Genomic DNA, 12,676 nt, shown 5'->3' with positions numbered 1-12,676 from the left:
GAATGTCCAGCCTATAATGACTTGTGGACTGATGGCCCTTTCGCTAGTCTCAGCGTGAAGACCCCTGACCCGCCTGTTGATCAAAGTTTCAATCAAGGTGTGTGTCTGCAGACTAGGTCAGTGCCACAGGCTGTTGTCCACCCCCCCCCCCCCCTTGGAATTTTTCAAGTGATTACAGGAAAATAAATCCTTTGGTACAAGAAAGCTTGTGTGAAAACAGAAAAATCAAAGAAACTGTTCAACGAAAGTTTGAGAAAAATTGGACCAATAATGAGAAAGTTTTGAGCATGTGAATATTGCGATCACTAATGCTATGGAGATGCTCACATTGGTAATGTGACAAAGATGTATGATGTCACTTGTGAACAACTCTCCCCATTACTTCAGTATATATTTCACTTAAATTGCCTCTTTTATCGCATCTATCAGTAGATCATGTGTTCTTTCTATAGGAGGGCATGTAATACAGATTTTTAAAGAATACATCATGGATAAAGAGTTTGTATCACAATAAGAAAAAACAAAAAGAGACATTTTGAGGGTGTTTTGTAGTCCATCAAAGGGAAAGTTGTTCACATGTGACGTCACACATCCTTGTCGCATTGCAAATGGGAGGATCTCCATAGCATTAGTGATTGCAATATTCAATTAGTCATAACTTTCTCATTATTTGTCTGATTTTTCTCAAACTTTCTTTGTTCTTCTTTGATTTTTCTGTTTCCACACAAGGCCAATTATTCCAAAGGTTTCATTCCCCTTTGATAAAAGAAAAAACGGAAGAAGAGTAAAGAAATAGAAAGAGAGATTTGCGCTATCTGACTCTAATATCCCAATAATTCAGTTCAGAAAAAAATGTGACATCATCATGAGGTCATCTGAACTGCAGTGATGACATCCCCATCCACTGACCGAAACTTGCAATTCCACCCCCCCCCAAAAAAAAAAAATGATTTGAATAAAATAAAAGGAAAATCAAACAAGTGTAATGCTGAAAATTTGGGATTAATCAAGAACATTAAAGAGAAATGCCAGTAGTTGCAGTAAACAATGATTTCATGAGAAAGTCTGTAAAACCAGGCTTAATTGTCAGAATATCATCGAGGATCTAGATCTGGTACAGTTACGTAAACTGAACTTTGTGAAATCTTGAAATCTACGCTGAAAAATGTTCACACTGAAGATCACCAACACAGATAGGCACACGTGGGACAGTGTATTATTATTGCTGGAATGAAGACCCGACGGAAGTGACCGAATCCGCGCTTATTTTGCTTATTTCTCAGCAATTACACAATTTCTTCCAGAATCCTTTGGCACATATTTTTTATTCATACAAACAGACACTTGGGTGGTCATTATATTAGATTCTATAAAAAGTCATTTTGAGATCGTTACCAAAACTGGAATTTATCTTTAATATGGAATCACTTAATTTAATCTCAATATACTGTACCTTGTTGGTTGTGTAATAGAAATGTGGAAATAAATGAATTTGAATTTCATCAAAAGCGGATGTCAAATAAAAAAGTTATGACTATTTTAAAGTTTTGCTTAATATACCTTAAACAGTTACATGCATATGCAATTTGAAAAATTATTTATTCAAATTACAACACACCCAAAAATATGATACATTATTCGATTTACGTGGATGAAAATACAAAGTAAGCTACATAATATGCTGTGTTGGTTTTAGACCAACGGAATTTGACAATATCATAATAGAATTGTGTAAGTTACGCCATTATTGTGATGTTACCCTTCTGCATTAATCCAAATACAATAGATTGGTCAAACAAAGCGAATGCAACGCCATGCATTGATCACAGTGTTTTCTCTTTCAATGTGATTACAAACTCATCTAAAAACAAGTTTTCCTTAAATTTCACGAGTACATGTAGATCTACTGTTAATCCATGTTCTTCCCTGTTATTAAATGTCTTCATTGTTCAGTTAAATACAAGGCGGTGTACTTCTTTAATTTGTCCATTCTCACTCGCCGTACACTGCCTGGTCCTGTCAAAAATTCTTTACTTGTGAATTTTTCAATCTCACTTTTCTACTTCAAGATACCACATGACTCTTTTTAGAAGGCAGCGCCTCCCCATTGACTTCATGCAGACATCGTTTCTCTCCTTTTCTCTCATTGGTCAGCTCTTCCTTTTCTACCAAGTTGCTCTTAGTAGAAGAGTTCTGATTGGAGGATTTCAAACAATACGAGTTCTGATTGGCTGACTTGTTCTCTTCATCATCAGATGATGATCCTTCCGACTCTGACTCCGAGCTGCTCTCCTCCGACGAGTCATCTTTGCTTGCAGATGTCTGGAACGAATGTTAAAATTTGAATGAAGCATTACCACTAGGGAAGGCATTCTTATACCTCAGTCACATTCATGGACCTGACTACGGAGGACAATCTATTATGACTGGGGGTGCTGTGACAATGCTCAGCACCCAGTAACAATAGACTAATCCTCCATGGACAGGGCCCTGGTCACATTTTACCTACAGCGGCCGTACGGCAAGTCAAAAAGCAGTTTTAATATTTTTGTACGAGCTACATATATGCGGTTTGAACAAGATTTTTTAAAACGACCGTTTTCGACTTGAAATATGGCTGCCATAGGTGAAATGTGACAGAGGTATTATTCATTATTCATCAAATTTTCAAAGAAATTCATCTAAATCCAATATAGGAAAGAAAGTGACATTTCTCAGTTTTATACCTAACATTTCTGTATATGCAAATTAATCAATGATATCACAATATCACTTTTTCTTACAAAAACTTTCATCACATAAAGATATATTTGAGAAGTCCTCCGACGTATCATAAAAATCAATGTTATTGAAGAGGGGCCTTTTTAAAAAAATATTCTGAGGAATCACACCATATGTTACATTATATGAGCGCAAAAAAGAAATGCCTTTTACAACCAATTTCATGCAATGGGACATAGGTATGATATTTAGGGGCCGCAAAACCAGGGGAGTGCGAGGGGGGGGTTCAGCTCCTCCACTTTTTTCAAAATTCACATACAATAATGTAAAAATTACCATTTGATTGTGATTTTTTGCATCCATGGTCACCCACCCCCCACTTCTACGACCCCATAATGGAAAATTAATTTGCATTCCACACTTGTTTTGCATACATGTAGCATAGCTTCAAAAAGTCATATGCAGAGCTGACAACCTTGTGAAATGAAAAAAATTGATCACTTGAAATTTGAAATTGAAATATTTGATTGAAACATACCCTCAAGCTTTCTTCGATTACTGAAGCAGAATTTGCAATGCTTCAATAGCCACAACTTTTTTCTTATTTTTTTCTGAGAAATGAGATCCTATAATCATAGGGTGGTATTCTAATAATTAAACCTACCCTAAATTAGAATTTTAGACCACATTTATATGGAATGCTGGGGCCTGGCTTCATAATATTTCTTCCATATCAGTTGAGAGCAATAGATCATACATTAATTCATTGTATTCTTGTATTTTCTTATTCTTTCCATTTCAAAAGTCAATAATTTTTTGACAACTCTTTGCAGCCGAATAAGAATTGTTTAATTGGTGAATGGGCTGACACATGGCACTTCATAAAACTGTGATCTATGTAAACCCATGTTTAAATGAAAGACAGTGAGAATGCCGCCCGTAGTGTATTACACCTTTTCTCACCTGTTGCATATCTTGTGTAGCATGTGTCTTTGTCCATTGCTTAGCCTTCTCCACATACACGGCTCTGTTGTGCTTGAATTCTGCAGACTAGGAAAATCAAAGTAGAATTTAATAAAAGTAAAAAGGCAATCCAATCCTGTCAAGAAATTTTAAAAGCAATAATAACAATAATAGCTGGATTTATAAAGCACATTTTGCCTGAGGATACAATGCGCTGCTCTTATTACCCCCATCTTTAGCTGTGCTGCTATAGGCAGTGGAAGTGGGGGGGAGGGGTGGTACTGTCCCCCCTAAATTTGAGGTGGGGACGGACACCCCACCCCTTAAAATTTCTGTTGATAACCTTTTTTTATGCTTGTCAATTTTGTTTCCTACGTCCCCCCTAAATTCAGGTGGAACCCCCCTAAAATTTGTGTGGTCCCCCTACAATTTTGGTTGATAACCTTTTTTTTTTGCTTTTCCAATTTTTTACCTGTGTCCATCCCAAAACTTCAGGTGGACCCCCCCTAAATTTGTTGGCTTCCGCCGCCAATGAGTGCTGCTATTATAGGCGCTGCAGCTTTTGAGGAATTTCTCCCTACCCGGTAAGGCGGTAACCCATTCACCTCACCAGGGTTGAGTGCAGCACAATGAGGGTAAATTCCTTGCTGAAGGAAACTTAGATATAAGATTAACAAGATATGACTGACAATGGAGGATGTACATGAAGGAGAGGAGCAACTTTGTCCACATGACAGCCGAAATCACCACCGAAATTCACAAAATGGAATGCTTTGGGGTGAACACCATTTTAAGTACAAAATGAAAACAATTGCTTCTATCATTTTATATGAATATTTTCTATCTCGTGTTTCCTTTTCACTTTAAGTTAACATGGTAACATGAACCACGTACAATTTTTGCGGCATTTTCATTTTGCCCCCAATGATTCATTGTTGAGCATTCTATTTTATTTAGTAATTCATGCCCTCCTCCCCGCTCACGTCTCCCTCTCTCGTTCCTTTCCTTCTCTTTTCTCTGCCCTTTCCTTTGTATTATTTATTGTATCGTATTTTTGTCTATGGGCGTATCCCGCCACAAGCCTCGGCTTTTATGGTATACGCCTTCTTCTTTAAAACCCAGCACGAACATATTTATATTCTTCATAACAAATTGATTTTTGTATGAATTATTAAAGGTTTACAAAAAATGTAATGAAATGGAAGAAAATAAATGTTTATTTGAATTGAATAAAGTTGCCCCAATATCTGCCACAAACAATACTCAAGAATATATAGAAAATCAATATTCTACATTCATCAGAATGTTGAAATATACTTTTCCATCAGAATTGCTCTTTCAGAAAAAAAACAGTAGCCCTTCAAAGTAAAGAGATAGCCTCCAAAATTCAGCCATCGACCCAATATGGCTAAGAAAATAAAAAACTATTTCCTACTCAGCTGAATAATATTGCACATTGGATATCTTACAAAGCAAGAAAAGTGTAATTCCCTATATACAAATAGTGTAGAAATTATTTCTACACTGTACATAACAGGGCTCACAGGCCTAATTCATTTCCCAAGACTAGTGTGTTAAAGTGGCACTTAAAAAGAATTCATAAAAAATAAGGAGGAAATTCTAGGGTTGAATGTTTACTACCAGTGGATAGGATTAATGTAAATGTCTGTCATTCAATATCTGACTAGAAAAGGGTCCCTCGACCGGCTCATTTAAAAAATAAATCAGAATTTATGAAGACTACACCTGACGGGACCAAATTCATCACTTGAGAGAGTAAAATGACACTAATTCTTCCGCCAGTAAAAATATAGTTCAATGGTGGTGATATATCTTTCCAATTTGGAAAAAGTAAGTTCAGTAGGTACCCTCCCTAGAATCAGTGTTAGATTGTCAGTCATATTCATTCATTTTTGTCAATCAGCAATATCAGATTTGAAAACTGAGCAGTCAAATATACTACTGTAAATACGTGTGACCAAAAAACGTGTTTAAAGGCATGTTTTTTCAGTTTTGGACAGTCCGCGTGTGGACTCGTTAAGGGTATCAAAAACACAGATTTTTAAGAAAAAGGGTGGTTTTGAAAGACTGGTCAATGGTCAATCGCGGGGTCAAACGTATTACGGGTATGTTTTTTTCCCCTCAAAGCTTTTCTTTTTAAGACTAGTCAAACAGGTTTAGGGTATGTTTTTTCCCCATGCTCTTTACCTGAGGTCATACTTTGGCAACAACTTGTTTAGGGACCAAAATGTGTGAATAAAGCACGCGAAAAAAACTTGTTAAGGTTATTTTGCACACAGAAAAAAACTTGTTGAGGGGGTGTTTGGAAATTACTTGGTCATGCGTGTGTATAGCAATATATTTGATTGTACAACGCCTACTAAGCTTGTTGTACGCGAGCAAATGGGAGGCTGAATGTCACACATTCGTACCGTTGCACGCAAGACGTACCATCCAAAATGTACCGTTGCACAGCTATAGGAGGTGACGTCACAATACCATTTAATTCATTGCGCTCAGTAAAAATGAAGGTGCAATACGCGTATAAGCCTGCAGGCTAAATGCGCAATGCTGCCCTAGGTCATGTGCGCTTGTGGGATTTTGCTTTCAGTATTTTTGCTCCCTTTGCATAAATTACTACAGAGAAAAACTCTTGTTTGTTCATATTTTCGAAAGATTGTGAGGCGTTGTACAACACAAATAGCGAATATTCTTATTCGTGCAATAGTGCGAGATTTTGCATTCGGTGAAAAAAAGAGACGCTCTATTCCACATCTTTCTTTCACCTCATGCGAAGTCTCGCACCATCGCACTCATGCCTATTCCCTATTTGTATAGTGGCAACCCGGGCTCAGTGCAATCCCATGGCATATTGTCCATTGGGCTGAAGAGGAGGATACTTACAATATCAGCCATGAGAGGATCATCTGGGTTAGGTTCGGCCATTAAGAGTTGTAAGGAAGTTAACACGGTAGAGATGTTGAGACTTGGTTTCCAGTTACCCTGTAAGATGATAGGTTTAAACATTATGACAGTAATCACAAGCATGGGGTAATAGAAAAATTTAATACTATTATTGTTTTTTTTTCAACATTTCTACTGTTACTTTTAATTGTACCTCAAAGATAATTAAGAGCTCAAAAATGTTTTTTAATGATAATGACGAATATGATGATGATCATGATGTTGCTGATGATGATGATGATGGTGACAGTGATGATGATGATTATGATTATTATGATGATGTGTTGATGATGATGATGATGATGGTAACGATGATGATGATGATGGTGATGATGATGGTGATGATGGTGATGATGATGATGGTGATGATGATGATAATGGTGATGATGATGGTGATGATGATGATATTGAGGATGGAGTTTCTTTCATTTAAGAAGCTGTTCTCAATATACTTTCTAGAACTAGTTTACTGGAAATCGGTTCAGGAAACCAGTTTGAAAGATTGTTTGCTGGTGTTCCCATTTGATCAGCTAAAAGTGGTTTTCAAAACCACTTCACATAACGTGGCCTTATTGCTATGGGAACGCTTTCAGTAGGGGTGACACATTTTGCACAAAATTCAAAACTGCAGTGTACAGAGTCTCCACACAGTGTGTGGTGTAGCGTGCTCAAAATGTACAAAGATCGATTCCTGAAGAATATGGATATGTCTTCACTTACACCAAAACCAGTTTGAGGCAAATCGATCTTGAAAACTACATCTCGAGGTGGTTTTTCAAACTGGTTGAAAGATCCCATTTAAGACCGCTTCGACCGATCTCATTACACGTTAAACAAGTTTCCACTAAACTAGTTTTAGGGCGGTAATGAGAACAGGGTCTACATCTCTGGACAATATCTTTATAATAATAATAGTAATAATAATGGCATATTTACAAAGGGTAGCCACTTCAGTTCCGAAAACTTTTCCACCAGCGAGCCCTGCTATTATTATTACCCGGCTAAGCTAGGCTACCGATTCAGGTGCACACAGCTTTTTGAGGAACCATTTCCTGCCGGTAGTACCGGTACCCATTTACCTCACCTGGGTTGAGTGCAGCACAGTGTGGATAAATTTCTTGCCCCTGAATCACAATACATTGCACTTCAAGACAAGTCACACATTCTTTGTCTTGAGAAACAAAGAACACTGACAACAAGAAACTAAAAATATTTTCAATTCTTACAGCGGGAGGCATCTTCAGCAAGTCCAGACAGATTCTTCCACTTGTATCGATGTTTGGATGATAGATGGGGGTCACATACTGGACCTTCGGAGGCTCAAACGGGTATCTACATGTATAGAACAAAATAGTAATAAATGATAACAGGCATTTATGTAGCGTAATCTATCTAGAAATAATCTATTCCGAGACGCACTTTTGATGATGATGATTATGATGCACAGCATTTGTATAGTGCCATATCTGTCAGACATTTAAGCGCATTGGAGGAACCAGCCAATCTGGGTCACCTTGAAGGGCGCGCACACAGAACTGTGACCCACAAGTCACTCCTCATTTTTATCATTATTACCCCGGCTTTAGCTTGAGCTGCCTTCCAGCGCTCAGCGCATTCAAGGAATCAATCCTGCTGGGTATCCATTCTCCTCACCTGGGTTGAGTGCAGCACAATGTTGATGAATTTCTTGCTGAAGGAAAACATGCCATGGGAATATCAGTGCTAGGTGATATTTCAGTATTATCAAAATTATGTGATATCGAGATGATATTGAAAATTCAATAATGGTTTTATCCAGGCAAGATATCTTTTTTACTTTGGGGAGCTACTTTTCACAACTTACTGCCTAAATTTGCAACTCAATTTTGGAATAAAACGTAGTAGAATTTGATGCTAATATTGAGACTTAGAATATCTTACTATGTTCAAAATCATCTTACGAATGTTCAAATCTGTGACTACGTTATCATCCTTCTTAGAATAAAAGCAAATGTAATATCTAGTCGTAATGACGTGATAGCAATCATGCGATTGGCTACGATTTTAAACTAATTTGGTCTTTACTCCAAAATAAAGGCTTGCAATATTTAAAAATGGTTATATTAGTTAATTCTGACCTCTAATAAAATGATATGTTCCATTCACATTTTCAGAAAATGAGCAAATTCGATATGTTCCAAAATCGGATCGCGAACAGTCGTAAGGTGTGCGGTGGCCTTTAGAAAAGCTTAAGCAATCAATCAAGAATTCCAGGGCTCTATTGAACATTTCAAGGGCTAGATGTAACATTTAGAACCACGCCAACATTGACTTCAATGGGGCTAATTATGTATTCATGGGGTCTTACGTAAGGCTCCCATGGACCGATTCTCACCAAATTTTGAAAGTGGGTTTTTTTCATCACGGTCTACCAAAATATGGTATCAATATTAACGCTGAAATGCTAAAAACGTTTAAGTGACGTCATTACTTCAGTACTCTATAACATAATGATAAGCTGAATAATCTGTATGATATATCACCTGTCTGGTATATGAATGTCTAATTTAAAGACGCCTCCAGCGTAGGGTGTAGATTCACCACCAAGAATTTCTGAAATTAAAGACATTAGGAAATATTGTAATATATTTCTTAAAATTTCAATATTTTTATTGATACTAAATCAGTAAAACACATACCCGGCTGGTATACAAATCAATGTTTATAAGGAGCTATTCATATTCTTAATGTTTCATGGCAAAATAACAGAAGTACAGGAACAGTGAGTAATAAAAAAAAGTGTACATATCTAGACAACTCAATAATAAAGTTTTAAAAAATGGTACAATACAATTCCATTCTTGATAGTCAAATTTCCTTTCCTTGTGCTGTTCTTCTGTATTAGAATAAAATATCATTCTTTGTAAAAAAAAAAAGAAAAAAAGAAGCTGATTCTTGGCTCGTTTACAATTGTAAATGCACCTTTATGGTACAAGTAGGATATGATTTTTATTATTTTACTTCTCTTTGTTTTCTAAAAGTCCTACAATTACGGTCTTTTTTCCAGATTGGGAAAATCAAATGTGGGTTTAAAAAAATATAATTCATACAAAAATATTTGTAATGATAATAATCATAATAAATAATAATATCAATAATAATTAAAGACAATAAATATTGATAATTATATTAATTATTGTTCTTGGTTTGTTCACGATCATAGTGAGTTATTTGTGTTTTTTAAAGTGATGAATAGAAATATTACTGAGAAAAAAAATATTATTCAAATTATATTACCGGTAAACAATTGCATATTTTAGCATTAGGTCTACCATTCAAATCAAAATGAGAAAAATAAATTGTCAACTTTTTAAATAGCCACTATAAAAAATAATAATCTTGGACAAATTCACAGTAAAGATGAATCAGAAAGCAAGACATCATTACTAAACTTAACAAGTAGAATGCCTTTGGCTATCTCACTGCATCACGCAATTCAACATAGCAGCAGTGCTGACTTTGAAAACTACTATAACTTGCACAACATGTTCAGTGATACTTGGTTACTCTTATTTCCACGTTTTATGAACTAGACCAACACACTTACAGAGATAGGATGGTAATTCAACAAATACCCCCAATGTGGCAAAAATTCATTGACCTCACATGACCTTGATCATGTGACCTGAAACTTCCACAGGATATTCAGTGATACTTGATTACTCTTATGTCCAAGTTTCAAAAGTCAGATCAATAAACGTGCAAAGTTATGATGGTAATTCAACAGATACCCCCATTATAGCAAAAGTTCATTGACCTTTGACCTTGGTCATGTGACCTAAAATGCGCACAGGATGTCCAGTGACACTTGATTACTCTTATGTCCAAGTTTTATGAACTAGACCAACATACTTTCAAAGTTATGATGGTAATTCAACAAATACCCCCAATTCGGCCAAAGTTTATTGACCCTAAATGACCTTTGACCTTGATCATGTGACCTGAAACTTGCACAGGATGATCAGTGATACTTGATTAACCTTATGTCTAAGTTTAATGACCTAGGTCCATATTTTTCCTAAGTTATGATGACATTTCAAAAACTTAACCTCAGGTTAGGATTTGATGTTGACGCCACCGTCGCCATCGCCGCCGCCATCGGAAAAGCGGCGCCTATAGTCTCACTCTGCTTTGCAGGTGAGACAAAAATGAAGGAACATTCATACAAATTGAATTGGTTAAAAAAAATAATTTAAAATCAAACATGGAGACGTAAGTCTCTAGAGCTTTGAAATAAGAAGCCTAAATCAATATCAAACATTTTAACATGTTGCAAATCAATGTTGTATTGTTTGTCAAATTTTTCAAACTTCACCTCTAGTTAATTATTCACAATCCAATGTTTGTTAATTCAATAATCAACTTACTTGCTTCAAGTCGAGTTACATCATCATCTTTCATCCAGCAACTTATGCCAGGAGGGGGCGCCCTTTTCATCATCTCAATTTCTCGTTTCATTCGAGAGTTACATGTACTCTGCATTGTGTCCTATGTGGCTCACAATATATCTGGAGTAGAAAATGTTATGCTGCAAAGTCTGAAATAGAAGGGAAGAAAAAGGGCTCCAATTATTTAGTTCTAAATCCAAGACAAAGACTAACAAAGATTAGCATTGTTGAAAGAAACTTAAATTCAATTCCAAAATCACATCCTTTGATTTAAAGACAAATTTGTAACTTATTAATCTTGCAATATGCACTTTACAAATCTACTTGAATACGTAATTGACTGCAACTTGTGCAGCACTGCAAGTTTATTGTCTTGTCTTGTCTTTCCGTTAATGCCCACAATCATTATATTGATTATTATGGCATATGAACGTCAAGATTGACTTGACTTACCGGGACCGGCAGGTGCAATACACCGGGTGAACACCCTACTCTTTGACGAATAGTGTATTGGTTTTAACGTGCATAGGTTATGACTCTCCTATACACAGGACCAACATTTGCATCCTTTCCGATGGACGGAGTGTTTTCCAACTGCATTCACACCTGCACTGAATACAGTGGTGAGGCACGATAACACACAACGCTATAGCATCAGATTTTTTTGTTATTGCAGCGCCCATTTCAAAATAGAGTCTACCAAGTACCAATCAACAACATGCTCAAGCTAAACTTAGTTTATGAAAACTGTAACGAAAACTCATGAAAACAATTTGCCCCAAGTACCAGTCCCAATTTTTTGCCCCACTAATGTTAAGCAGAGAATTGAATATGTTCAGTGACAACCAAAAGTACAGACTAAAGTTTATCATAATTTCAAATATTCCAACATCGATTGGACATGTTGGAATCCAGAGGATGCGCTACCAAGTCTGTCTGGCCTGCGTTCGCGTTCAGATACTCCATACATGCCATACTATGCGTAGCCTTTAACTTTTTTAGTTGTATGAAAGTCTAAGTTTGTCGTACATTGTACTTCAAACCTTAAGGGTTGGACAGCAAGGCTTGGTCACAAAACGGCCAAAACTCAGATCAGCCAACTTTCAATTTCAACTCAGTTCAATGTTTAGAAATTAACGTTACCATCATCACAATTTAACAAGTATAACAATGTATCATGATGACATGAGTATAGACATGCTAAAAATATAGCATAAATTTTTCAAGAATCCTCTGTTCCTCCTGAGCTGAACTAACACTTTGCCAGTCTCCTTGGCCTTGGGATCTCGATTTATTGCTCGTATGACGTTAGGTCTACCTGGAGCGTGAAACTGTCTTGTTGACGTGACGACGGTGATGTGCTGCATATCTATATATCAGTGGCTAGCTGCAGACTGCATTTTCTATGACTCGAGTCGTTTCCCGCGATCGCGAAGGAAGTCGACTAAAATGGTAAAATCCCCTACTGGCTCGAACCACTAAATATTTAGAATAATTCATATTTATCTTTATTATTCATTGATATTCAATGTTCATTTCTTTCTTTACTACTGGTTTTAAATTACATTATGATTTATTTCAATTCTAAAATGGGATGTTTA

General features: G+C 36.4%; 1 protein-coding gene across 4 annotated transcripts; it reads right to left on the bottom strand.

The window, feature by feature from the left end:
* Positions 1-1,603: 1,603 nt before the first annotated feature.
* On the bottom strand, positions 1,604-12,514 carry LOC121417200 (ubiquitin-conjugating enzyme E2 T-like). Of its 4 annotated transcripts, none has more exons than XM_041610816.1 (7): positions 12,333-12,514; positions 11,055-11,224; positions 9,171-9,240; positions 7,875-7,980; positions 6,589-6,687; positions 3,685-3,771; positions 1,604-2,322 (listed from the first exon to the last, which is right to left on the bottom strand). In XM_041610816.1, exons 2-7 carry the CDS (start codon positions 11,167-11,169, stop codon positions 2,065-2,067), a joined length of 735 nt encoding a protein of 244 aa, XP_041466750.1. In that variant the 5' UTR covers positions 11,170-11,224; positions 12,333-12,514; the 3' UTR covers positions 1,604-2,064. The 4 variants fall into 4 exon arrangements, with proteins under 4 accessions (XP_041466750.1, XP_041466748.1, XP_041466751.1 ...); XM_041610814.1 differs by having other exon boundaries at positions 12,394-12,514; XM_041610817.1 differs by lacking the exon at positions 12,333-12,514 and adding an exon at positions 12,219-12,321.
* Positions 12,515-12,676: the final 162 nt, after the last annotated feature.

Source organism: Lytechinus variegatus, chromosome 6 (assembly GCF_018143015.1).
Source record: "Lytechinus variegatus isolate NC3 chromosome 6, Lvar_3.0, whole genome shotgun sequence".
NCBI lineage: Eukaryota > Metazoa > Echinodermata > Echinoidea > Temnopleuroida > Toxopneustidae > Lytechinus > Lytechinus variegatus.
This window is presented reverse-complemented; position numbering and strand designations above follow the sequence as displayed.

Excerpts from the sequence above, each read along its gene's own strand:
- LOC121417200 (XM_041610816.1), bottom strand. The coding sequence starts at position 11,169 with ATGCAGAGTACATGTAACTCTCGAATGAAACGAGAAATTGAGATGATG. Across the intron at positions 6,688-7,874 it reads TGCTGAAGATGCCTCCCGCT|GGTAACTGGAAACCAAGTCT; the intron begins GTAAGAATTGAA and ends ATCATCTTACAG. Across the intron at positions 2,323-3,684 it reads CTACACAAGATATGCAACAG|ACATCTGCAAGCAAAGATGA; the intron begins GTGAGAAAAGGT and ends CATTCGTTCCAG.